Source organism: Miscanthus floridulus, chromosome 10 (assembly GCF_019320115.1).
Source record: "Miscanthus floridulus cultivar M001 chromosome 10, ASM1932011v1, whole genome shotgun sequence".
In the NCBI taxonomy this organism is placed as follows: Eukaryota; Viridiplantae; Streptophyta; class Magnoliopsida; order Poales; family Poaceae; genus Miscanthus; species Miscanthus floridulus.
In genome coordinates this window covers 220,888-248,768 of record NC_089589.1, presented here as the reverse complement: position 1 = coordinate 248,768, position 27,881 = coordinate 220,888, and the positions used below count along the sequence as shown (strand labels likewise).

The 27,881-nt window shown below is 42.4% G+C and overlaps 2 protein-coding genes across 5 annotated transcripts; both read left to right on the top strand.

The window, feature by feature from the left end:
* Positions 1-12,897: 12,897 nt before the first annotated feature.
* On the top strand, positions 12,898-21,160 carry LOC136486026 (phototropin-1A-like). Of its 3 annotated transcripts, XM_066482793.1 has the most exons (22): positions 12,900-13,101; positions 14,769-15,240; positions 15,348-15,530; positions 15,636-15,727; positions 15,817-16,093; positions 16,205-16,415; positions 16,534-16,604; positions 16,721-16,827; positions 17,028-17,077; positions 17,174-17,257; positions 17,688-17,747; positions 17,831-17,920; positions 18,148-18,224; positions 18,360-18,444; positions 18,536-18,616; positions 18,741-18,844; positions 19,025-19,074; positions 19,914-20,020; positions 20,129-20,251; positions 20,393-20,444; positions 20,527-20,639; positions 20,714-21,160. In XM_066482793.1, the coding sequence occupies exons 1-22, from the start codon at positions 13,089-13,091 to the stop codon at positions 20,951-20,953; spliced, it is 2,742 nt and encodes a 913-aa protein (XP_066338890.1). In that variant the 5' UTR covers positions 12,900-13,088; the 3' UTR covers positions 20,954-21,160. The 3 variants fall into 3 exon arrangements, 2 of the variants coding, with proteins under 2 accessions (XP_066338889.1, XP_066338890.1); XM_066482792.1 differs by having other exon boundaries at positions 12,898-13,101; positions 15,817-16,415; XR_010766642.1 differs by lacking the exon at positions 20,714-21,160 and having other exon boundaries at positions 12,901-13,101; positions 20,351-20,444; positions 20,527-20,623.
* A 2,747-nt stretch (positions 21,161-23,907) lies between these two features.
* On the top strand, positions 23,908-27,385 carry LOC136486027 (protein TONNEAU 1a-like). 2 transcript variants are annotated; one of them, XM_066482794.1, is made up of 8 exons: positions 23,908-24,115; positions 24,650-24,782; positions 25,324-25,412; positions 25,499-25,621; positions 26,560-26,690; positions 26,799-26,824; positions 26,919-27,004; positions 27,183-27,385. In XM_066482794.1, the coding sequence occupies exons 1-8, from the start codon at positions 24,029-24,031 to the stop codon at positions 27,348-27,350; spliced, it is 843 nt and encodes a 280-aa protein (XP_066338891.1). In that variant the 5' UTR covers positions 23,908-24,028; the 3' UTR covers positions 27,351-27,385. The 2 variants fall into 2 exon arrangements, with proteins under 2 accessions (XP_066338891.1, XP_066338892.1); XM_066482795.1 differs by having other exon boundaries at positions 23,909-24,115; positions 26,919-27,078.
* The last annotated feature ends 496 nt before the right edge of the window (positions 27,386-27,881 follow it).

The following is a 27,881-nucleotide window of genomic DNA, read 5'->3' as shown; positions in this document are numbered from 1 at the left end:
GCTGTTCGACTTTAAACTGTTGAAATATCTGGTTCCCAATCCATGTATTGCTGGTATATCTTCCGGTGTGGTGTACACGTGATTTGCTCATCAAGTCAGAAGGTTGTTGCGGCTCCTTAGATTAGACTCTAGTTTGTTGTAGTCTTGTATTGTAAGTCAGTAGAGATAGAGATAAGATGTATCTACTTGCTGTACAAGATGTAAGCCATGCCGGGGGCTTTTCCTAGCTCTATTTAACACGGAGCCGTGACCAGAGAAGGATCACGTTACAACCATTTTCACCTAAACCTGCCACAGACATGCCGGCCGCCGCAAGGCGAACCTGAGGGCTCGGTACTTTTGACTATCAAAGCCAAAGCGCATGGAGCGGTGGGGCTCCTGGCAGGAGGCCGCCGATGTGATGGGGATCACCATGCAGCCTGTTCGTTTCATCGGAAACGATTGTGGATTATTTACTGCCGGATTGATTTGGTGTGAGAGAAAAATATTATTCTAGCTTATAATCCACGATCATATACGAGCAAGCGAACAGACTGATGGATGACGGCACGGCGCAGACCGGGCTGTGACTGACAAAATGAACCACCTGCACCCAACCATCCTGGAGAGGCAGCGATCTCAATTGCAAGGCAGATTACGGTCAATCCCAACTCAGCAAATCGAGGGTTTTTTTTTTTTTGAAATGGAACCGGCAGGAGTGCTGCCTATTGTATTAAAAAGAAGGGAGTCTAGAAAGGCACTGTACAAACATATACAATTATGTATAAAAGGGCAAAAAGCCCGACACGCCCCACCTCGGATGGCCTCAAATCACACGCGCAATAATAAATTGGAGATATGGTTTGCTTTCGCCATTGCCCACAAGCCAGCCTCTTCCTTGATCTTCTGGAGGAGATGCATTGGTGCAGATTCTTTACGCTCAAAGATTCTTGCATTTCTTTCATTCCACACCTCCCAACAAACAAGAATGATAATGGAGCGTAGTCCTCGCCTCGCCGTCGAAGGTGTTCAATCTAAGTTTTTCCACCAAGTTTGTACGAAGTCTTCTAGCACCCAGGCGGAAGGTCGGAGGTGTTCGTTGCCTAGCCATATTGCAATGCCCTCCCAAATACGTCTAGTGTAACGACAGTCTTGAAAGAGATGGACTCCAGATTCTCGACTGTGTCTGCAAAGAGGACACACACCATTATTTGGCCATGCTCGCGCTTGTAGTCCTATCGGAGGTCCAGATTCCGTTTTGGATGGCGAGCCACCCAGAGAACTTGCATTTTGGTGGCGCCCAGACTTTCCAAATCAGTCGTTTGAAATTGGTCGTCTTTGATCCAATGAATTGCGCGTGGTAGGCCGATCCTGTTGTAAATTTTCCATCCGGCATGAAATTCCAAATGATGTTGTCTTTCCTGTCTAATTGGAGGTGAAAGTGGTTTAGGGCGTGCCAAAGCTGGACATACTCCACAAAGTGTTGGGAAGTGAAACCTGCATGCCGCAGGTCTATGTCCCTAATACAGGCTCTGTTGTGCAAAGCTTCGTTGAGTGACTTGTTTTTATTTTTTAAAATTTGGAACATATTTGGCTCTAGATCTTGGGGCCTTTGACCTTGGAGCCATGCGATGCTCCAGAAGGATGTTCTCCTACCGTCGCTCGTGAACATATTTTGGATTCATGGTCCTGGGCTGATAGGCCTCAGCTCGTGAGCAGCTCGTGAGCTGGCTCGTTAAAATAGCGAGCTAGACTTCCAGCTCAACTCGTGAAAAAGTTAAAACGAGCTGAGTTGAGCCGAGCTGAGCCGGCCACGAGTCGAGCGAGTTGGCAAGCCGCGAGTATTTTGTCCAGCCCTAGTCCAGAGTGCTCAACAAGAGTATTAATGACACACCCAAGTGTAAGCAGACTCTTGTTAATTTCTCCTGCTTCGTAAGCTCGCCCCTATAAAAACAGATGGCCTATGTAAGTATTCTTCACTTGTGCAAGATCATGGTATTAAAGCAAGTGGAAAAGGAAACTGGAGCTCCCCACTTACGTCTCTAGCACCAGACCTAGATATGTTTTCAGAGCCAGCAAGGTCAACGAGATTAAGCTTTTCACACTTGATCATTTCCTCACCCTCAGGGGTGCATTCCTTAATATGGATGGTGATAGAGAAAATAGAGTGTGAGCGACTGCTTTGCTTGTTGAGAAGAGTTTCAGTAGTTTTTCTCTTTGCAGAGCCTCTCTCTAGTATCCTGTAGATCTCAGTAGCCGAAGAAACTAGCTCTTCCTCGAGCCCTCTAACAAAGACTCCTCCCTTGCCATCCTCCATGAGTGCGATAGGCTTCTTGGACTTGTCATCAGAGAATTTAGATTCCTCCGGGGCTAGAAGGTCAGTGAGCTCCTCATTGTACAGCTCAAGAAAAGAAACCTTCATGCTGTACTCTGCACTCTGTGCCTCGAGGATGTCAAATATGCGCTTAACAGCCCTTGGAATGACACCGGCATCAGCTGGGAGGTCACCGTTCTACAGAAATGCAGGTGGAGAGTGGATTTATGACCTCAGTTGAAGCAGCAAACTAACTGCATCAGAATTCAGAAACATGTGTAGCATGTGAACATATAATAAAAATTTACCAGTGCTTTGCCCCCTCCTCCTTCCATGGTGTATGTTTTGCCAGTTCCAGTCTGCCCATATGCAAATATTGTGCAATTGTAACCATCCAAAACCTCGCTGACAAGTGGCACAACAGCATGGTTCAAGACATCCTGCTGCTGAGACTTTGGTCCAAACACCTGCGTGTTTCCATTGGTTACCGAGTGATGAATCAATCAAGTGAATGCATGGGTGTCATGTGGCAGTGATCAACAAGTGGAAGTGGTAAAGGGAAATAAAATAGTTGGCATGAGTTACCTTGTCGAACGCAAAGGTGCGATCAATTTGCTTGTTAGCGATGTTCCTCCTCGCTCAGTGGCCTAGGAATAGGATGCAGTGACGTTGAATCGATGAGTAGTGATCATGAGTAAAATAAATGATAAAGTGGATTAATTGACAGGCATTGTATTGGTGGATCGATCAGACAGTGGCATGTATTGGAAAAGCATAGATAAGTACAGTAAAGCACATACTCCACTGGTGATCTATGGGTTGATCGTGGGGCTGTCTATAGAAACGCTAGTATAGGAGATGCATGCATAGGTAGGTATTGATTACTGTAATTAGGAAGCAGTGGATATTACTATGGTAAAAAAAATTAATGTACCTGCATCTGAGGAGGACCTGGACGTTAACGTCTCCGGATCCGGACCCCTCGGAGGAGGAGGAGGTGGAGGTGGAGGTGGAGGTTTGCTGCTGCTTTGTTGCGGTCTGCTGGGCAGCGTTGATGCCGCTGTTAGTGCTGCCGTTGAAGAGGAGGGGGCCCCGATCCCGGTGCCTGCTTGTGGGGGGCTTGTGGGCGGAGGAAGAGGCGCCGCTCCTGGGCGTGTGGGAAAAGGAGGGGGGCATGGCGGCGTAGTCGGCGAGGGGTGGGGGTGGAAGCCTCCATGGATGATTGAACGAAACGCAGGGAAATGGGGAATAATCGACTGACTGGCTCCAGACGTTTGATTTTGAATGAATCGGAGAAGAATGCGCCTGGCCGCCGGTCCAGGTGAAAGGTCCTTGTTTGGTTTTGGTAATTGAGTGACAACTTAGGTGGACTAATTGTGTTTATGTGAGATACACAGGTGATTAGTCCACAAGTACATGTGTGTGAGCAACATATGCCATGGAGGTGAAAATGGCTTGGAGATGTTGCAAAGCTCACACATGTGATGATGAAGGAGCTTAAATGCACATGAGACATGACATTGAGTCATGTGATCAAGGTGGAGAAGATCAAGACAAGACTTGGCTTGATGGACCAGTTGCAAGCGTGAAGGGCAAGTCGAAGGCTTTGGAGTGATGGACCGCGTGGCGGTGAAGCTTGAGCAAGACTTGGCGCCGATGAACGATGGCAATGGTGAAGAGCAAGTGAAGTCAAGATCGATGAACCAATATGATCACGTGATGATATGAAGTGGATCATATCATTGTTGATCGTGTTGGTGCATGTGTTGCATCGACATTGAAGGAGATAGAATGGAATGCGCAAGGCAAAGGTATAACCTAGGGCATTTCATTTCACCGGTCATAGGTGTGTAGAGAAGTTTATGACCGGGTTTAGGATAGATGGCCGTACTATCAAGAGGGGCAAACTTGTTTGCATATCGGTCATCTAGTGCCACTCAAGTGATCTAACTTTGCATTGTCGCTAGGATCGAGTGGCGTGGCAAGTTGAGTGGCTAACATCCTTTGGGAAATGATTGTGAAAATGCTAACACACATACACATTCGGCGCTTTCGGGAAAATGGAATGCCTATTTTCTATTGCGCTGGATGCAAGTTCTTGTGGTTAGCACACTTGAGCAAGGGTGAAGAGAATGGAGGAGATGCCATCGTCGGTCAAGTGACCGGACGCTGGATCCAAAAGCACCGGACGCTGACTGCCTGCGTCCGGTCGCGCTGACATGGAGTGTAGCAGTAGCTGGAGAGTGACCGGATGCTGGTGCTGTGTCCGATCGCGTTCGACCGAACGCGTCCGGTCATGCTCGGGAGCTTACTGGAAACGACCGGACGCTGAGGGTCCAGCGTCCGGTCAGTTGAAGCTGCAGCGTCCGGTCAGGTCAAGTGACCGTTGGAATCGGGACACGTGGTCATCTGCGAGCGACCGGACGCTGAGGTCCAGCGTCCGGTCAACACGACCGGAGCGTCCAGTCGGCCCGACCGTTGCCCAGTGAAGGGGTAACGGCTAGTTTAGCCCTTGGGGCTATAAATAGAAGTGGCCTTCGGCCATGGCTGGTGTGGAGCACCTCAAGGGACTTAGTGTCCATGCTTGTGAGTGCTTGGGAGCCCTCCATCACACACATACTTGATAGTGATCATTCGATTGTGTGAGTGAGCGATTCTAGTGCGATTGCATCGTGAGGTTGCATCGAGTGGCACTAGGTGATCGAGTTGCGAGCCGGTGGTGCTTGTTACTCTTGGAGGTTGCCACCTCCTAGACGGCTTGGTGGTGGTCTCCGTCGAAGCCCGCAAGAAGCTTGTGCGGCGCTCCGGAGAAGTGCTTGTGAGGGGCATTGTGCTCGCCCCGGGGGAGCCGCGAAGAGCAACTCTAGTAAAGCGTGTCATTGAGCTACCCTCACTCAAGGGGTAGGTTCTTGCGGCGCCCGACGTGCGGGCTTAGCGGGTGATGCTAATTAGCCGCCGAACCACCAAGTGAGCGGTCGACACAACGGGGACTAGCGTGTTGGCAAACACGTGAACCTTGGGAGAAAAATCATCGTGTCAACCTTGTTCTTCCCATTGGTTTGCATTCCCATTACACAAGCTTGCAATTACTTTTATACATATTAAGCTTGTGTAGTTGCTCTTGTAATTAGATAGCTTGTGTAGCTTGCTAATTACCTTCTTGCTTGTGTAGCATAGAAGTAGCTCCCTTGCGTGGCTAATTTGGTTTTAGTAACCTTGTTAGTCACATTGCTTAGTTTGTGTAGCTAAGTATTTGTGCTCTCTAATTAGGCATTGGTTGCCTTGTTATTGAGCATTGCTAGTGAGCTTTGTTAGCTTTGTGCTTTTGCTTACTAGCATGCGTAGGAGCTCTCTTGTTGCTTAAAATACTAGTGGCATAGGTTTGTGTAATCTTGCTCCTAGAATTGTTTAGGAGAGCTCTAACTAGCCCGGCACCTTTGTTGCATAATTGTTATCTTTGCAAGGTGCTAGTGAACATATATAGTGGGGTATAGTCTTGGCTAGACCGATAGTTTTAATTCCGCATTTGTATCGGTTAGCCGACACGATTAAGTTTTAGAAAAGACTATTCACCCCCCCTCTAGTCGCCATCTCGACCCTTCACCAGGTCCAGCCGAGGACTTGCCTCTTGGGCCCCACACCACAGCCTCGGATTCCAACAGAACTGACGGGGCCTGGGGCCCACTTTGGGTTGCATTTGAACTCTGACCGTTGCACGGAGAGGGAGAGCGAGAGCGAGCTTCCTTCCTTTTTTTTCCTTCGCACATTTGCATGCACTTGTATCTCCTACAACTAAAAAGAATAAAGTATGGATATATTTTGGTACGACATTTATTTTGATTCGTCCGTCTGTCCACATCTACGATCCCCGCCTATTTTGAAGGAAACAAATCGATCACCTGAGGCCACATGCATAGAAGGAAACAATAATCATGCACCGTACGATAGAAAAAGAAACTGTCATCCCTGCGATCCCCGCCTGTTTTGAAGGAAACAAATCGATCACCTGAGGCCACATGCATGGAAGAAAACAATAATGGCCCCGTTCGGCTGGAGGAATCTAGATGAATCTGGATGAATCTGGAGGAATTTGTGAGAGAAAATACTGTTTCGGATAAAAAAAGAAATGGATCAAGCCGGGTTTAAGGGCATGCGAACAGGGCCAATCATGCATGGAAGAAAACAATCATGCGATGCTCCTCTCTCGCTCGGTCAGATATCTTTTATCTCCACGTAAACCGAATCATATGGTATTGTCCATAATTTGGAGGGTATTAAATTTAGGCTGGGTGCATAGTAGGCCACCTAGCTTTATTCTTGCAACTTCTACCTCTTTATGTGTTAGTCTTTGCCAATGGTATAATTTGTTCGTAAAGCTCAAGCAAGATAATTAACAAAGATCAAGCAAGACGACTCAATGAGGTTGGCCCTTAATTTTAGTGTTTCCAGCATGCAAACCTGAAATTAAAAAGTGGCTGCTCCTTGAGAACATCAGTGGTGCCAAATAAAAGATGTGCATGTTATACATGGTGAGACTGGTGAACCTTCTGCAATTTTCTAAACGAATATTCCCACTATTAGTATGTAGGTCCATTCTCCTGCGTTTCTTCGTGCTCCCATTTGCATATAATATGAAAATATTATTGTGTTCATCACGAGTTTCAGTTGACTACTCCCATTAGCATATACTTCCTCTGCCCTAAAATATAAGTCGTTATGGGATGCGTGCATGTCAAACTTTCTCAACTTTGATTATGTTTGTAAAAAATACGTGCAACATTTATATCTCCAAATAAGTTTATTATGAAAATATATTCAATGGTCTATGTAATGATACTAATTATGTATTATAAATATTAATATTCTTTTATATATAATTGGTCGAAGTTAAAAAAAAGTTGGCTTCTTGAGAAGCGAGAATGAATTCTATTTTGGGAGAGAGGGAGTATATGAAAGCAGTGTTGAAAATATTTTAACAATCAAGTTTATCTCTATCTGATTGGTAAGCTTAGACATCATAATGGCATCAAAAATTTCGACTCTCGTGGACACCCTCATGGATCAGTGCAAAGCATCCTAATCCTACAACATACACAAATGGCAACCTTAAAGTTATGATATTTTCAAAGGGTGGACAATAAAAACCATATTAGACGTTCTGGCATTAGAGTATATACGTGCAGGCACATAGGTATGGTGGTGCAAGTGAGCAGCCAGCAGGAGTCAAGAGTTAGGAGGTGTTCGGATCCCAGGACTAAATTTTAGTCCCTGTCACATTGAATTTTTAGATATCAATTAGGAGGACTAAACATGCGTTAATTATAAAACTAATTACATAAGTTGTGGCTAATTCATTTGCCAGCGCCGTGTACATGATGGTATGGAGATGTGGTGGAACTTATTCGTGGATTTATTGGCGCACAAAAGAAATGGATATCGGAAATCTCTTCCTGCCGGTATAAAAAATGATCTTAGCAGCATCACGGAAAGATCTACACAGTAGAGTTTGTGAGCCTGCGACGTCACGCTCTCTGTGACTATGTAAATTTCAGGAACATAGTTTTTCGGATTAAATGTCACTTTAACGTCGGTCATATACTTTTACACTATTGTTATCTTATCGTACGATCCGTGTGTTTTTAATACAAAAGTTTAGTTGTCCCGTAGCAACGTATGGGCACGAACCTATTTGCATATATACTCGAACCTGTGTATACATGATTATATGGAGATGCAGCGGAACTTATTCATGGATTTATTGGTGCATGAAAGAAATGGATATCGTAGAATTCTTTTTGCCGATATAAAATATTATCTTAGCCGTATCACGAAAAAGTCTATACAGTAGAGTTTGTGAGCCTGCGACGTCGCGCTCTCCGTGACTGTGTTAATTTTACGAACTTTGCTTTTTGAATTAAATGTCACTTTGACGTCGATATTTAATTTAACAGTATTGCTATCTTATTGTGCGATCCGTGTGTTTTTAGTACAAAAGATTTAGTTGTCCTATAGCAACACACGGGCACGCTACCTAGTATAGTAATAAATAACAAATATAGCAGACTCGATTATCTATTGCTCTAATTATTATTTATGCAAAGTATATGCTTCATATTAGCTAATACTATAATAATAGTACTAAATGCCTAGCTTAGTGTAATCATGCACTACATACAATAAAAATGTAAGGTACTCCTCAATTATAAGGTCTTGTGTAGGTGAATTAACTCCCTCAAAGTCCCAAACACATACGTACCTGCCATTAGTGTCTACAATCAGGCTCAAAATATGATAAGCATAAAGTCTCTCTATAAATTAGGAAGTATTATATGCGTCATTTGCCTTATATTTCAGGGCGGGGGAGAGCTATTTACCACTTGTTCATTTTGCTTGCTTTCATTCATCTTTCTCTATTTCTCCAAACAGAAAACCTTTGTGATCATATTTGTTTCTTTCTTCTTCTCTTCTGGTCCTAAATGAAGCACATACCCCAAGTTCACACCATTCATAATACTGGTTGTTCTAATAATTTTCTTTAGAAATCTTCGTACTAGTACTTTTTCTATAACTTTCAAGACAACTTTCCTAAATCTTAGTTTTCTTCATTAACTAACGTAATAGAGAAAGAGTGTACATGTGCACTTTTGACATCAATAAATTCACACTTACAAAGGATTAACTAAGGATAGGATTAGCTCCCGTGGCCAAGCTTAAAATAACACTCACAAATTTCACTCATCGAATTCCTTCATAGCTACCTACTTGAGTTGAAATCCTTGCTTTGACATGAGTAATTATCACTTTTTCCTATATTTATTCCATGTAGAAACAATTAGGCCCGTTTGGCTGCATTTAAGACAGCGTTGTTGTGGTTGCCGCCGCGTCTATCATCAAGTAGTATAGCGTGGCTGCTGCACGGCACTCAGACCAATAGGGCCAATTGGCAAAGATGAACACACCCTATAGGTGAGAAGAAGGCACTAAAGGGGTATGGTTGTATGGGCTGGTGTGGACCATGGTGGGCTGAAGCCCAACAAGCCAAGAAATCATAAACAAAATGTTGCATAGGCCATAGTATACGAAGGACTAACAAGCCAGGAAGTCATGACTTCAAAGTGGTTCTCGTTCATTGTACTTCTCTTAGCGAAATGATTATGCACATTTTATCAATAGAAAAAAAAGGCAAACTTCATATAGATATATTTTTGAAGAACTGATGAGAAGTAAGGAGTAAAGCAAATTTATGTGAAAACAAATTAGGACACATATGATGAGTTATCTTATAGGATACAGAATATGGCCATTGAAATTGTGGTTTTGGCATTCCGGGGTAATATTTACCTAGCTAAATAATAAAATATCAAGTTTACTTAAAAAAGAATTAAGATATTTTTAAGCCATGGAAGGCTGAAAAGTGAACTTGTTGAAATGTAGAAGAACTAGACATGCTTAATGCTCTACTGGTGGTATGTTTGTTCTTGTAATGTCCATAAGTGTTCAAGACACATGGTCACTTCATTATTACTCCCAAGTTGATCTTTATAAAATTCTTTAGGTTTGGTCATTTTTAATGTGTTTTGAGTGGTTTGGTGCAAGAACAATATTTACACCTTAAAAAACAATGATATTTATTTTTCAAATTAGAGGTATAGTCTAAACACTATTGTTCTCATCTTGTTTTGTTGTAACCTTGTGCGATTGCAATTTGTGTGTTATGTGCTTTTTGCTTTCTCTTGCTTGTGGCTAGAGTACGTCCCACTTATTTTTCTTCTAGGTTCACCACTAACTTCGTAAATCTTAAGTTCTACTAGTTCAATCTCTTGGGTTTACATGAGCATGTGCGGATGTATTTTTTTTAAAAGCACTCAATAGAGTGTCTCACATCTGATATATCTTGAGAAAAACAAAGACTAGTAGCACAAAATGATGGACAACAAGACACAAAAACAAACCTCTAGAAAGAGTACGTCAAAAACCAAAATAGTCATCTTCTTCCTACGATTGTTCACTGCCTGCCGAAGCTTAAAGATCGCACTAAAAAGACAACAAAGAAAAGAGACACCTAGAAACACACTCGTTGGACAAGACTTTGAAGACCACATAAGCCACTCGCCGCTGACAACGAGATCTAGAACCTACTAAAAGAACATCGACTAGAGGAACCCTCGAAAGATTGTAGGCTTACAATCCTACACCATCAGAACGAAGTGTTGGGGATGATGACCTTGCTATAAAATAGACCAAAAGAAGAGGTCAAGATCACTGCGTCAAAAGCCAACCAATTGCTTTGCCTTATAGACACACCAAATGCCAAGATCTGAAGAAGATCAATAGACATGACAAAGCAAACTCTAACAGACCCTTCCCCGACGCCAGATCTAACGTAGACCAAACTCTCACAAGACCTTCACCGATGCCAGATCGAATGTCATAGAGGTAGGGATAGATCAGAGATACCTTATTCCAAAGTACCATTGTCGCCACTACCTCACCGGTGACACCAGAAACCAAACCCTAACCAATGAAACACAAAAACCAAACCATAGATCAACAAGGATCAACAAACTTAACCTAAAACTACAAAGGAGAAAGGACCGGCTCCCCACTCCTCCATCCACCAGTGACATCGCCGGTTAGGAGAGGAGGGGGATCAAGGCAGTGTCGGAGGAGGATGGCGGCTGAGGTTGGGAGAGAGGATGGTTGTGTGATGCGCACACCTAATTTTTCCTCCACGAGGAGTTGGAGAACACCCTCACACCCGTTTTACTCGATAGGGTTGGTTTCTCGCCCGTTAGCAAATTAAATTCACCCCATTTTCATCCTCTGATGGATGAATTCCTCGTCAGGGATCGGGGCCTGTTGCCCTCCTAGTCGTGGCTGGAGGAGGTTGAAAATTAAAGCAAGGAGACCGGTGCGGCGCATTAGAAATGTTGTTGTGAGGAAGAAGAAGAAGAAGAAGAAGAAAGCTAGTCCCAGTGTCATTTGATTGAGATCTAATGGCCTGAATCCATCAAAAGAACTTTGTATTTAGTTTTCAAGCACATAGCAGGTAGCACCTCCCCATAACTTATTTCTTTGGTATGCCCTTCGATCTGTTTCAAATTATAAGACGTTTTGACTTCTCTAGATACATTGTTTTTACTATATATATATCTAGAGTTCTAGACATAAGTGCATAGCAAAAGCTACGTATCTAGAAAATGTTAAAATGTCTTATAATTTGGAACGGATAGAGTACTTAGGAATCATGTTGCATGCACGCATGTTTCGATACACAGATATATATTAGGAAGAAGATTATTAGGCCAGTCTCAGTGGGAGTTTCACTAGAGTTTTATTTGCATTTAATAGCATGCCACGTATGTATTTTTTTATGACATGGCAATGCTTTAATGAAGAGAGAGAGAAGAAATGAGTTTCATGGGGAATGAAACTCTCTTGACATGATTACCAACTCTATACGAGTCTTAGAATTAAATGCCTACAAAACCATAGAATGAATGAAATTGCACATTGAGAGTGAGTATTTTATCAAGTTCCATTCTATTCTGTATGATACGGCAATCTTGGAGAGACTGGCATGATACGGCAATCTTGGAGAGACTGGCATTATTAGGCTACGTGCACTGAAGGAGCGACAAGTGAATGAATGAAGTGTGGCTGAATCAGGTTGGAAGGATTAAACAATCTTGTATCTAGATAATGAAGTGTGGCCGGCCATGTGCTCTGCCTCTTGAGCTAGGCAGGGTCGTCATTGGCGTCAGATCCGATGCCTCCTTGCTTTCGCTCTCTCATGGGCTGGGCAGGGCCATCTATAGTTGCATCCTCCATCTCATCTCATTGTCTTCGTCATGCACATGCATCGCTGTCGATCTCCAGTATATGCACGCCCACCTAGCTAGAGGGAGGGAGACAGAAACAGTAGTACTGCATCATCTCGAGAATTAATTACTAGCAGTGGATCGGTACGGTGCAGTGGCCGGCTCGATCCTGTGTGTCTCTGTATTTTCTCCATCTCGTCTGCATATGCTAGCTTGCTGCAATTATATTGGTAAGGCTGAGCTAGCCTAGCTTAGCTGTGCTTCATGTCTTCCTCCATGCCATAGCTATATCGCTGGCTCGCGCTCGCTCGCTGCACATCAATCGATAACTGCACATGCCTTCCATGGGGATCAGCAGGAGCACAGTAGCGCTCTCTCTCTCTGTGTAGCTAGCTAGCTAGCTAGTTGCTGGGCCATCGCATCCCAATCCCAATCAGCAACAAGCAATTAAGCAAGGGCCACGTTTAGTTGGTGGAATTCGGCGCCGCCGAATTCACTGTGCAGCACTGTTTAATTCGTTGGTATTTGGTAATAATTATTCAGTCATTGACTAATTAGGTTCAAAACGTTCGTCTCGCAAAGTACAACCTAACTGTGCAATTAGTTTTTGATTTCGTCTACATTTAGTACTCCATACATGTACTATAAATTTAATGTGACAGGAAATCTTCTTTTTGTATAGTGTTAAAGTTGGAAGTGGGGAGCAACTAAACAGGTCGAAGGTTCTCCGCCGTGCTCTGATCCTATCCTATATAGCACCGAGTACTCACCAGCAGCAGCCGCCGGGCGCAGGCGGATCGAGTAGTATCTGACCGACGACTGCCGGCAAGCTAAGGCACACAGCCGCCGCCAGCCTTGCTGTGCTTGCTGTTTGCTCTTGCTCTTGCTCCGAACGATCCGAATCCGCTCATCTACCCACCGGAGCAGCCAGCAAGTAAACATCTATCTAGCTACCTATACTACTACATCTATCAATGGCTTTCAAAGGTACGTACCTACGTATATATGTATATTATATATACACGTACTGTACATGCATATGTATATATACTCCATGCATGGATTACTTTACTCCTTTTATACATACTATATATGCTACGCACTACTCCTAGCTAGCTAGATAGATACTTGTGTACTAATTAGTTTATTATTAATCGCTTCGTTTGCTTGCTTGTTGATGACGATGATGCATCTATCTGAGAATAATCCTATTATACCTCTAATGTAATAATTAGATAGTAATATGCATCTATATCTGTAACTTGATCCTTGCCCTCTGCAAGCTGCTCTACTCTCTCCGTTCTAAATATTTTCCGTCATTTAGACTTTTCTCTGTACATAGTTATTATTATGCGCCTAGCTAGATATGTACAAAGTGGTAATTCGAAACGGCTTACAATTTACAAACCGACGGAGTAGTAGTAATTTACCTTTGAGCTGTAGCAAAGCTAGCTAGCTATACGAAACTTATAGCTAGATGAATATGTACTCATGCATCCTAACTTAATTTAGGTAGATTATTAATCATAATATTGGGCTATTTATAGATGTATTAACATTGATCATCAGCTAGATACATACATTCCCCTTTTTCCCTTCAGAATATATATGCATTGGTACTACTCCAGATATAGCGCTAGCTAGCTTTCTTTTGATTGGTTCTGAAAATTCTTCCTTATCCGATCCATCATCGATATGCGACCCAGTCACCCAGCCGACCGGCCACTGTCAAGCATCCTCCAAATTCATCGTTGCTTCTTCTGACATGTGTGCACGACTTAACTTGTGCCATGTTACGTCATGGCTGAAAGTACTGTTAACTGATTTGTTGTAATAGAAAAATATTATTCGTTAACTAAAAAAGTACGACTTATAAGTTAAACAAACGTCACGTTGGATTGGACGACATCCACCAATTAATACCATCCTCGTATAATTACCTTCCTTTTCTCTAATAATTTGTTACGGAGTACTAGTATCTACCTGAGCATGTGAGTACTGCTGTCTTTCTCACGTGCACCCATCTGCTTTTTTTCGTCTTTACATGCATACATCCTTTCCATCTTTACTCGATCTTGTACAATTTGTTTGATCCTGCTGCCTTTTTTTTCCTTAGCTTTCTCAAAAATACATCCATCAACAAGCATCTCTCTCCTTTATTTACCTTCTTTTTAACTAGCAAATATACTCGTGTATTGCAACCGAATACATAGCTTTGTTGCATGAGTAGAGGTAGAGAGAGGGATGGAAAAATTTTCGACCAGCATTATTGTAGTTACCTGAGCTAAATTTACATATGCATACATCATGCACGCACCTGCAAATATGTGCATACAACTGGCAAACACCCAACCCTATCCAGAGAGCTAGCAACGACCTAAACATATGGTTTTTCTTTTCCATCATTAAGTGCAATGCTCACGTCGAAATCGTCACTACTACTAGGATGACGACATAGACCTTTTACATAATCCGGACGTATACATAAAAATCAAATTATTGTACCTCGTTTGTGCAAAGCCTCTCCTGGCACTACTTTTTGCTAGACATGTGTTTGTATCATAAATATAGATATCTTAATGAGAAGAGAGATGGCATTAGTATTTATGAATTTTCATGTGGTGGATGAACAACACTAATCTCGTGTGGTGCAGGACTTCCGCGTGACTCCCGCGGATCCCTCGAAGTCTTCAATCCAGACTCCGCTGCCGCCGCTTCAAATCGGGCGACCACCTCCCCATTCCTCCCCCCTCCTGCAGTTGCTTCCCATCCTAGCCTCGCCGGGGATGATGAGGATGCTGACGTGGGTCGGGCGACACAGAGGGCCGCCGAGTGGGGCCTTGTCCTCCAGACCGACGAGCACACCGGCCGCCCCCAGGGCGTCGTCGCCCGCCCCTCCGGCGGCTCCAACCGCACCAGCGAGAGTGGAAACTCCATCGACGAGAGGGTCGCCGCTGGTAGAGCACTCCCCCGAGTGTCGGAGGAGCTCCGCGCCGCACTCTCTGCGTTCCAGCAGACCTTCATCGTGTCCGATGCCACCCGCCCTGACCACCCCATCCTCTACGCCAGTGCTGGATTCTTCAACATGACTGGTTACCCCTCCAATGAGGTCGTCGGAAGGAACTGGTTCGTCGATTTCATTCTATTCTATTCCATGCCAATTTAATGCATAGATATATACAACTCCAACTAGTACGCACTGCACTTATGCCTCCACCATCTCTCAATTGCAGCCGCTTCCTTCAAGGTTCTGGGACCGACCCCGTAGAGATTTCGAAGATCAGACAGGCTCTCTCAGCTGGGTCAAATTACTGTGGTCGTATTCTCAACTACAAGAAGGATGGTACACCATTCTGGAACCTCCTAACCGTTGCCCCCATCAAGGATGAGGATGGCAGGGTCCTCAAGTTCATTGGGTCAGCTTTTTCATCATATATATATCATCATGCCACTTTATAGTTTTGTTCAGCACTATAGTTATTATTATTACAAACCTTGGTGTGCAATATAATGTGTCACAGGATGCAAGTGGAAGTGAGTAAGTACACAGAAGGTAGCAAGGATACAGCTCTTCGCCCAAATGGATTGCCAGAGTCACTCATCAGATATGATGGTACTATTTACTACTAGTAGCCTTGCCTACTTTTCAAAAAAAAAAGGTTTTACCTTGCACGACTGTGAAAACAATAATATTCTTTGCAGCAAGACAGAAGGATCATGCCCGTAGCTCAGTCTCGGAGCTTCTACTTGCCCTGAAGGATCCACGGTCATTGTCAGAATCAAGAAACAATACCTTAAAAAGGAAATCACAGGAATCAGGAGATGTGCTTTCAGGTGATGAAGTACCCGGCAAGAGAAGCTCCGAAAGTGGATCCCGCCGTAACTCACGGAGTGGAACGAGAAACTCTCTACAAAAAATTAGTGAAGTGCCTGACGGAGGGAATAAGACCAGGAAATCTGGTTTGCGTTCCTTTATGGGGTATGATAATGAACCACATGATATAATCATAGCATTTGCTTTATTTCAAAGTTTCCTTGTAGAGTCTCTATTATCTTTGCATTTGTTCTCACATTTAATTCGTTTGTGCAGTCTTATTGGTATGGGTCATGGAAATGTGGAGAAGAACATTCTAAAACCAAGGGAAGATACGCTACTTGATAGCGATGATGAGAGACCAGAAAGCTTTGATGATGATTTTAGGAGGAAAGAAATGAGAAGGGGTATAGATTTGGCTACTACGCTTGAACGTATTGAAAAGAATTTTGTCATCACTGATCCGAGGTTACCGGATAATCCAATTGTAAGACAAAAACTCGTATATCTTCTACCTTTAACATCATTGTTCTTTTCTTTCTATCAACATAGATATCAACCTTCCATTGAACTACATCATTATATTTTTCGGGTGAATGTCATAGATTTTTGCATCGGATAGCTTTTTGCTATTGACAGAGTATTCACGCGAAGAAATATTGGGAAGAAATTGTAGGTAAATTATGGCATTAAATATTACCTAAATTCATTGCTTTCAACTGTTCATAAACTACATATTACAGTGACTAATGATTTAATGAATCCCTTCATCTATATATGCTTCCTTTGCAGGTTTCTTCAAGGGCCTGAAACTGACCGTGGGACAGTAAAGAAGATAAGAGATGCCATAGATAACCAAACAGAAGTTACCGTTCAGCTGATAAATTATACAAAGAGCGGTACATACTCTTCACATGCTCCCATGTTCTTGTAAGATCATGATGCAATTTCTATACCCCAAACATTTATAACAGTACATCACTCTAGTGTTATGTTACTGCATTAGTACTAACTGCTGGCGGGTAGAGGCTAATAATGTGCAAATGTTTTTTTTTCCTATATAATGAATCAAACTAAAATTTCTTGTGGTTTTGAGCAGGTAAAAAATTCTGGAACCTCTTTCACTTGCAACCTATGCGTGATCAGAAGGTACCGTAATAAGAGATATGAAACTTTTTTACCTAGATATTTGGTTTGGAACTATTTCATGTGATTTGAGAAGCATCCAATTTGATGGTTGATTAGGGTGATGTTCAATACTTCATTGGGGTTCAGTTGGATGGAACTGAGCGTGTTCGAGATGCTGCTGCAAAAGATGGTGCCATGCTGGTTTGTTTGTACCTTAATGGCGACTAGCATATATGGGCTTGCTATCACAAATATCTGGAAATTTTTTGAGAATACAATGCCAAACAACTTTATCGTGACTGCTATGTTATAAATGCAAGCCATGCATAGTGTAGTACTTGCAATGTTTATTAGCATTTAGCATCATCTAGCGTTATTAAAGATTTATATTTCTTAAACCCTAATGATCAACACTGGACTCATAGACTAGTGGTAAAGTTCCATAGATGGCATCTTTAAGGTCAGTTCTTTAGTGCTCTGATGAATTCCCTCCTTAATTGACGTACTTCTTTTGTGTTTTAGTTTGCATAAAGTGATTTTGACAACTAAATTTTATGTACCTTATTTTTCTAAATTCCTTGTTGGAAAACATAGTTGTCTTATGCATTAACTTGAATTATTCATGTACCAGGTTAAGAAAACTGCGGACAATATTGATGAGGCTGCAAAGGAACTTCCGGATGCTAATTTGGTTCGTCTAAAAAAATTAATTTTATATAATATGAAATTAAGTATTACTAAGAACTTCTAATAGAAATTTGTGGTTATATTCAGAGACCAGAGGATCTATGGGCTAATCACTCAAAACCAGTCTTGCCAAAGCCACATATGAAGGATACGGCATCATGGAGAGCCATCCAAAAGGTATGTTATACATAGTTCACGACATAGATACTTACATGCAATTTATGAGCCTACTAGATGAAAGGGAACAATCATGAGACATTTGAGAAAGCGATTGGCATGCATTCTTCCATAGAATTAGGTACTCTCTGCAATATTATATGCCTAATTTGGAAACCACTGGAAACAAGCACATATGACATTTTTTTTGAAATCTCCTAGATGGTTCATGCTATTTTTTCTTGTAGGTTCTTGAGAATGGTGAAAGCATTGATTTGAAACATTTTAAACTAGTAAGACCCTTAGGATCTGGTGACACTGGCAGGTAAGTACTTCTCTATTATAGTTTCAAGAATAGTAATGACTCAGTTTGCATGAATCTAGTAGACATACTCCTTTCTAGTTTTCATTTCCTATATACGTTTAAATAGTAAACATGTGAGTTGTTGTTGAATTGTAGTGTCCACTTGGTGGAGTTGCTTGGCACAGGTGAATACTTTGCCATGAAAGCTATGGATAAAAGTGTCATGCTTAACCGAAACAAGGTATGACTAACATGTTTCATCACACATGACATTTTAGTTACTTCCACCTTAATTGTTTCTTTCTCATCCGATTTGTCTATAATACCTCTAGGTCCATAGAGCTACCGCTGAACGACAAATCTTGGATATGTTGGACCACCCATTCCTTCCGACATTGTATGCATCATTTCAGGTTTGTTGCATAATGAATCTGTGTAATATATTAATATGATGTCAGGGTTGTTAATGTTTGTTCTCCTTGATTTTATTATACTTTTGTGGATGACTATCATCTCAATGTCATATATATGTTGCAGACAAAGACACATGTATGTCTTATTACCGACTATTATGCTGGCGGGGAACTCTTTATGCTCCTCGATAGACAACCTATGAAGGTACTGAAGGAAGACGCGGTTAGGTGGGTATTGACATTGAAATTGTTTCTTTTGCTTAGATTTAGTGAAAACTCTTTATGCTTCTCCATTGTCATTGATATGCTACTCTGATCCTTAATTTGTTTGTTGTTACATAATATAATTGGTAGTTGGATAAAGAACCCAAGAAGTATTGTTGATGTAATTGTCCATGATTATTGCAGGTTCTATGCTGCAGAAGTGGTCACGGCACTTGAATACCTACATTGCCAAGGTAGTCATATATGCCATACTAATTATATAAATGAAATTCTCTTTGGTGGTGGTGGGTACCATGCATGTAGTGGATAGTCAAACACAACCCAATATTCTATAACCATATTGTTTTGCTTGACCAATAGTAATTATTTGTCAACATCTCGAATGATTGTTTTAGGTAGGCCTAGGCGTTCGGTCTGACCGAACCGAACTAATCGGTTCCTCGGTCTTTTTGAAAGTTCGGTCATCTAAAAACGAAGATCGATCGGTTAGTTCTAGAACTCAGGACCGAGCAAGTTCAGTCTCGGTTAGTTCGGTTCGGTCTCGGTCATGACCGAACTAACCGGACTAGACAAAATAGCTACTAAATAGCATAATTTGTAGCAAATTTTAGCAATATTTTTTCTATTTCAAGGCAAAAATAACAACACGGCTTATAGATTAAACAAAGTGATAAGAGTGATGGTTGATATAAACCCATTAGAATAAATATTATATTACTAACAATAGTCTAAAGTACACGTTATGTCAACATAACTCAAGCAAATGTTCGGTTAGTTCGGTTACCTAAGGCACGTAACCGAACTAACCGTAAAAAGTTCAGGTAGTATGGACTCGGGACTGAACTAGTGACCAAAAATTTCAGTCTTAGTTAGTTTGGTTTGGTCTTCATTCTTCGATTAATTATACCTAGGGCTAGTTTTAGGTAAGAATTTAAGCATTCATAAAAGTGGTAGGCTTCCTTAGAAGACAAAGGGGAAGGGTTCCTTGCACTTATTCATCACATTTTACTAGAGAAACTTGAGATGTTTACTATTTCTAAGCATTTGCTCCCCTATTCTTTGTTTTTCTTAGGTATAATCTACAGAGACTTAAAGCCAGAGAACATTTTACTTCAAAGAGATGGGCACATTTCCCTGACAGACTTTGATTTGTCTTGCTTGACATCCTGCCGACCACAAGTAATGTCACTTCATTAATAACCTTACTGGACAGTTTCATGACTATTATTTTAACTCGTTAGTCTATTTTCTTAGTTGCACTTCATGATTATTCTTGTTGTTTGATAGGTGTTTCTTCCAGAAGATGATAAGAAGAAAAAGAGGAGGAAGAGCAGGAGCAATCCCATATTCTTTGCTGAACCAATGCGAGCATCAAATTCTTTTGTTGGTACAGAGGAGTACATTGCACCAGTATGTGTGTGTGTGTGTATATATATGTTGTTACTTCGCTTTATTTATGTGATTTTCCCAACATTTTCATTTCTTGTCTCTATTTGACATGTGTGATAGCCATCACCATTTGTGACATCAATCCTTGTATGCATGTTGTAGGAGATTATTACCGGAGCCGGCCATACAAGTGCTGTAGATTGGTGGGCGCTAGGTAACTAATCTTGTGCTAAAGGAAACATGTATAATACACGCTACTATATAATAATGAGTATTCTCCCTATTTGTTGGATTAGGAATTCTTCTATATGAGATGTTGTATGGTTATACACCGTTCAGAGGGAAGACAAGACAAATGACCTTTGCTAATATTCTGCACAAGGATATCAGATTTCCTACGAGCATACAGGTAATAATAAAAGCATTTATTCTAGTAGGTGAGCCTTGCAGCAAGTGTTTGTGATGTATATATGTTAATTGTAGGTGAGCCTTGCGGCAAGACGGTTGATATACCAATTGCTACACCGGGACCCTACAAATAGGCTTGGTTCCTACGAGGGCGCCATGGAGATCAAACAACACCCATTCTTTCGTGGCATAAACTGGGCTCTAGTTCGTGCCGCCACACCCCCAGAATTAGAGGCTCCCCTGCAAGATACATTATTGGAGGCCACAGGAGAGACATTGCCTCCTCCTGATGCAGCTCACACTGATATGTTCTAAACATGCATTGATCCATGAAGCTACATGCTAATTTGCTCAAAGGAAGCAAAAAATAAAATATTAGATGATGAAGATGCATGTTTGTCTATGCATGAATGTGATGTAGATAAGAACAATAATGTATGTTAAGGACTAATTAATAATCTCAATCCATCTTTATGCATGCGGGTGCAATGAAAATAAGATTGTGTGTGTATATTATTTCTACGATTGCAACATGCACGTGGGTCTAAAATCTCTCTCTCTCTCTCTCTCTCTCTCTCTCTCTCTCTCTCTCTTTCTCTCTCTAGCAAACATGCATACCCTTGCGATGTAATGGGAGAAAAAACCATCAAACAAACCATTTTATGGATGGTTTCATGTTGTATTCAAGGGATAGTGAATTTCGGTTGTGTTATATGATATTGTTTATATCTAAAAATTCCTTAACACAATGTAATATATGTTTTCAAAGGATCTTTCCCTACGAGGGTTCTAGCTCCAAAAGTAGGTGAACTCGGATAAAACAGGAGACTACAGAACAATGATAGACTATGTCGGGTACCATAAAAAGGGGTCCCCTAAGCAAGAGCCGAAAAAACGCTTAGACCCTTTAAAAATCAAAGCCAAGAGACAACTACTGGCTAATCCCCACCTTGTCCGAGGCTACCGATTCTCCGCCTCGCTCGAGGCCTCGCACGTAGGGCCTCGGACAGGGAACCGATTCTCTGCCTCGCTCGAGGCCTCGCACGTAGGGCCTCGGACAGGGAACCGATTCTCCGACTCACCCGAGGCCCCGCCCGGAAGGCCTCGGACGAGTTGCCGATTCTCCGCCTCGCTCGAAGTCGGCTCGGCAAACAACCCCATCGCCTCCGCCTTGACCCACTTCTCTGACAGGACGTCACGTCCAACTAACGTGCCCAACCGCTCCCGCGACACCAGCCGAACGACGGCTCGACACAGCGGAGTGGCTGACGAGACGTAAGTCACATCGAAGCCATGCCGTCCGAGATAGGATAGGGCAGGAGTTACCGGCCGCTGTGCTTAGCAATGTGCCCACGACTGACGCCCATACTGCACTATGCTGCCTAACCCCAACTGCTCCGAGGACAGCGCGGCGTGGGGAGTCAAGTTCGGGTCCATGCAGCCTCGGAATCAGTGTATAGGACCAACTGCTCCCTCCGAGACTCGGCAATCCACTTCAGGGTCTCGGCAGCCTCGGGATTCGCGCCCGCCGAGCCCCCCACGACGGTTTGGCCTCGGCACCAACTGAGCCTCGGCTCTTTACACTATCAGCACACAGCGACCGGCATGTCGTCCGCCATGCCCTGCGTCAAGCTATCACTAGAGCACCCACGTCGCACAGGATCGGATGTGACCGGCGCGTTGCTCCAGCACATCAAGGACAGGACGGCTCCTTCGACCATGCCGCCACAGCCACAAGCTACAGGGCTCGGACATGCCGCCTCTACTCACAGAACATCACGTAGCGAACGCTTGTATCACCCGTATCCCCCCTTCAACTATAAAAGGGAGGGACCGGGGCCGTCTCTAGAGGGGGCTTACGCTTACGCACACACGGGACGACGAGCTCACGCTCTCACGAACAGAGGGACACGAACTCGCGAGTTCACGAACTCACGCGTAGACGCTCAGACGAACACACGCTCAACACTCTGTAACACACACGCTTCCCCGCTACCTGAGATCAACATCTCAAGCAATCCACACCGTTCCACGCAGAGACCTGGGGCTAGCTCACTCTCTCGCCCAGCTTGTAACCCCCTACTACGAGCACCTTGGTGTAAGGAATACAAGATCGATCTCTCAGACTGGACGTAGGGCAGCTATTGCCTGAACCAGTATAAACCTTGTGTCTCTTTGCATCACCATCCGGGATTAGAAACACGCAGTACAAATTCACTAGTTGGTTGAGGGTCCGCCGGTCCAAAACACCGACAGACTACCTCTTGGACCTAATGCACGAAGGCAAACTCAAATATGAGTATGTAATGTTATTCTGTTGTTAGTTTGCTGTTAAATCTTGTTGACATGCTCTCATCTAGACATTGTCGTGCCCGTAAATAGAAAAACAAAGTGAGTCCTTAGAAATATATTGATTTGTTTACAAGATGGAGTTGATTTCTTTCAATGATTTAGCTCGACTGGAGAAGATCCTATGTAGACATGCAAGCCAGCCAAAGCAAGTTATCATGTTCTGAAATAAGGGTAGGCTAGAAGATCAAAGAGCATGCAATCGGCATTGACCTATATGAATGATGAATCCTATAGTTGGTTATGTCAAAGTGTCAGAGTGACTTGGAGTTGTAAATAAAATAAAGACAACTGTCTTTGGTGTAATTAAGAAACCAATGGCTTATAACTACACTTAAGTGCGAGTTTATTTTGCAATAAATGTTCAACATGAGTGTTTGTATCAATATCTAAAGTGCTATGTTCACTTGGTGATGGTAGGCGGTTGTACACATTAACTGTGCGTAAAGTTTTTTTTTTTAGAAAATGCTATGTCCGTTATTTTGTAGGCAGATGGTTAATGCGAATTCGTTTGTATCAATATCTAAAGTGCCTTTATATTTTTCATAAAAATGTTTTTGTTGTGTAGATCATAACTCGTTAGATTTGATTTATGTTTTTGAAATCATCCATAATTTATGGATACCATTTGAACAATAAATGTTCTAGTAGGCTATATAATAAAATGCAAACGGTGTATATAATTAAACTATTTTAATTAATTAAAAAGGTGAAGTTGTAAATTGGACAAATAGACTCGTATCTTTTTAAAAAAAAAATTGGTGAATTCTTTTTGTTTATATAACTGATAAGTATAATACAAGTATTCTTTTTTTGTTTATATAACGAAATAAAAAAGCTAAAATTATTGGGCCCACCTGTCAGTCAACCTTTAGCCTACGACGTTCCCCAACCTCTGGCGCTGTCGTGTTCATCTTCGATCTCCCCTCTCCTCTCTCTCTCTCTCTCTCTCTCCCTCTGTTTGAGGAGAACTGCCTGCGCCTGCTCCCTCCGCTCCTCCGTGCTCCCACTCGCCATCCCTAGACTTCATTTCAGGCGGGGATGGACGATTACGCCCGGGAGATGATGGAGCTCAAGACGCTCGTCACCCGCACCCTCGAGAAGAAGGGTGTCCTCGCCAAGATTAGGGTTCGTACTTCCCACTTCTTCATTTCCCCAACCCCTCCATTGATCCGGTTCCTCCACCACGCCCCACGGATCTAGCTTTTCCTCCCCCTCCGGTCTGGGGATCTACACCTCCGCTTCTGCAATTTGCCAATTTCCTTCCCAAATCCGCGGATATTTTTTTTTCAATTTCTAATGTGCACATTCTGAGCGCCTGGGCGCTGTTGGGTAGGTTCTTGTTTAGGAATATGAAAGAATGCTCACGCATTGCTCAAGAAAAGTTTTTTTCACCGCGTCTGTGTTACTGGAAATCTTTTTTTTTGTTCGTGTTGTGTTGTGACTATTGCACCTAAACTTCTCAGTGCTCTTTTGAGTTTTCGACTCTAATGGTATGATGCCAGGGAGGGGGGGTGGACAAAAGAATCTATTTGTGTGTAACATAGATAAATACAGTTAGTTTGGGTTTCTATCTTTTTATCTGTTGAAAGCATGCTATGGTCCATTGAATGCACATACTTCCGCCACCTTTCCTGATGATGTTTCTGGCTGCATGACTAGGCTGAGCTAAGAGCAAGCGTGTTTGAAGCCATTGAAGAGGAGGATCGGGTGGTGGAGAATGATGATGGCGGGAATCCTGCTTTGCTTGGTAGCTGTAATGACCGAGCTAATCAACTGCATGCTTCACCTTCAGGTTTGCCTTGCCCTTTGAATGTGCTGGCTAATCAGTTGTTTCAAATATGTCTGCAGAAGCCAAAGCTTGTCTCTGATGCATTATCAAAACAAAAGAAATCAAGAGAAGCTTGTCTCTAATGCTGCTACGCATATACACCCTTTCTCTTATATACTGACCTGTAGAAATTTATACTACTGTTCTGAAATATTCGAGAAGGACAAAGGTTGATATTCTGCTGCATGATAATCTTTTCCCTGCTGGAAATTATGCCATTTTTTAGCAAGCGATTTAGGACTAAACCTGAAAGATACACATTTTTTTTCTCCTGATTGATGACTAGGGTGAGTCTTTGGATTTGAATGCTTCTGCACTGGTGATAATTCAAAGAAGCATTTCCATAATGTATTTTGTTGTTTTTAAGTCCCATCAAGGACATCTCAAATGTTTAAGGTTGTTGTGCTGGCCTTAAAATGATTTTCAGTACTAAGTTTAGCCATGTGTTTTGCAAGCTGCACATAACATGGAATGTTTTACATTCTAGGAATTCTGTTGCTTGCAGGTAGGTTACTAACTTCACTTGTATGCGAATACTTGGAGTGGGCGCAACTAAGTCACACAATGAAAGTTTACTTGCCAGAGTGTAACCTGGTAAGTGGTGACCGTTCCTGATATTTCGTTTTTGCATTTCGGGAATCAACATCCATTAATGTTTCCCGGTTTTGTTTATAAATCAGCCCAAGGACTTCTGGAAGAATGAACTGAAAGACTTTTCTAACAAAAATGGAGCTGAAGGGAGCAGGAGTGCTGAAAGTGGTCCAATGTTTTTAGATGTTCTCGAAGGTTATCTGAAATATGAGGTTTATCTCTCGCGTGATCATTAGCAGAAGCAAAAATCATCCTTTTGTTTCTTTATGTTTCCCAGTAAAGACAAAAAAGGGGGAAAGCTTTTGTGGTAATGTAGCCAATTGTTTTTTCCCCAGAAAACTGTGTAGTCCTGTATGGATCAAGGTAACAAATCTCTGGCAATAGCTGCCGCTATAGCCAGCTATAGCTGTTTTAGGCACTACACCACTATTTGTACCCACATTCATTTTAGCCTGTTTTAGCCAGGCTATTTGTTACAGTAGTATGGAATCCTCTTATGCATTATGTTTGCTATGTAGAAAAGGTAGTATATTGAGTTGTGAGCAATAATCCTTCATACTATTGGTGTCTTGCTTAATCAAACTGTCCAAAAAATTATATTGTTTGCCACAACTACAATACTCATCAAGGTATTGCCTTAGAACAAAAAGTAGGTGTTCTTATTCTGGAAGCTTAAGGAGATAGGTTTATCAAGACCCAAGCATTGTCAGAATGTATAGAATGATTCTAAGAATAACCAGAATGGATAAAAAGTGATATACTCTTTTCTGAGTTTGGTCAGTTGTCTTGCACTGCATGCATGGGATTTATATTTACAATGCATTGTCATTATCATTGTACTGAGATCTGCTTACATATAATTTTCCAATCTCAACTTATTGATGCAAGGCCTGTACTTAAGGTCTCCTTTTGATGGTCTGTGGTGCTTGGGGTATGAGCTGCATTTATGCTGCTTTCTGCCTATGACCTTTAGTTCACTGCACGCACAAAATTTGATTTTTTTCTCCCAGCTTGGCTTTCACTGTCCTTATACTTTATTAATAACAAGTTTATTTATTATTAACCTCCAAATATAGTCAATATGCTCTAGCTTAAAAGTTTTGGTTTTCTACAGCATGCTTTGGTCATCTAAATATGTTGTGTTGGGCAGAATTTGTCTCAAACAAGGATGGGCGGCAGGAGGATGATGAGTTCAGAGTCTGATCCATCGCTAAATGCTGAACACCGGAGCATGAGGAGGCCACCATCAGCGTCAGTTGGGAGCCTGCCTCCTATGGGGAGGTAAGTGTGATGCCATACTGCTGTGCCGTTGTGAATATGCACAGCTATTTGTTTTTGGCATTATATATTTGGATGTGAGTGTAACATATAGTACTTTGAAATTGCCAGGCCAATCTCTTCGTTGCAGGCATCAGGTTTGTGCACTGCTATGTAATCGTTTCAGCTTATCATACGTAGCTGTGTTGTTCCGAATTCTGAAACAAGTCCACTTGGTACGTGTACTTTCAGATCGCAGAGGGGGATCTTCAGCTTCCAATAACACAAGGAAAGATGAGTACAACTGGAGATACGATGCCGATGATATATCTGAAGAGGTGCTGCGGGCATCGTCTGCTCTAGAAAGTGTCCAGTTAGACCGGAAATCTCGGAATCTGCCAACATCTTGGAGGTAGCTGGGGATCGATTGATTAATCGCCCCTCCATCATAATGTGTGTCCAATGCAATTTCTTTTGTCTGAGAACACCGTGTGAACCTATGGTGTGCCATTGCAGGCATTCAGGGGATGGCGCCGAGTGACAAGCAACAAGGCTTTGGAGCTGGTTGCTTTGACTGACACTGTATCGTGTAATTTGTATACCACTCATTTGCGGTGGTACGATGCTTGGATTGCTGTTATACTAGAGAAATGGTACATTGGTTATGTATGTGTTGTCTTGTAACGAACAAACAAATCAAGTATTAGTTTGTTGAACTATGGGTGGACTTGATCCGATAAGATTGGCACGCCGTTTCAGTGCATGTGCATCCATCCCAAGGGGAAAAAAGGTTCGTGCGACACCGTGTGTGCGCTCCATCGCTCATATGCTGCCAGTCCAACATCGTGTTTCCTTGTCATTGGCATACTCAGACGCATGCTTCATCCAGTCCAACTGTATTGTGTAATGCATATATTAGGGTGCGCTTGTAGAATTGTACAGTACTGTAGGAAGCAAGGGCAAAACACACTTGTCTTCATCGTTAATCATTCATTGCTGATGCTAGCTAGAGTAATATATAGCACGAATTGAATTGAAGGGGCTGGGAAGACGAGCACCAAGGGCCGGGCTGAGCCTAGGAACTCTGTTGGCTGGCCAGATACGTGGATCTGCCCCTATAAAATCAATTACTATTTGGTACTGTGTTATCCTTCACTCTATTTTCGATTGAAAATTGAAACAACGTGCATTCAATTAGTAACTAAAATAATAGTC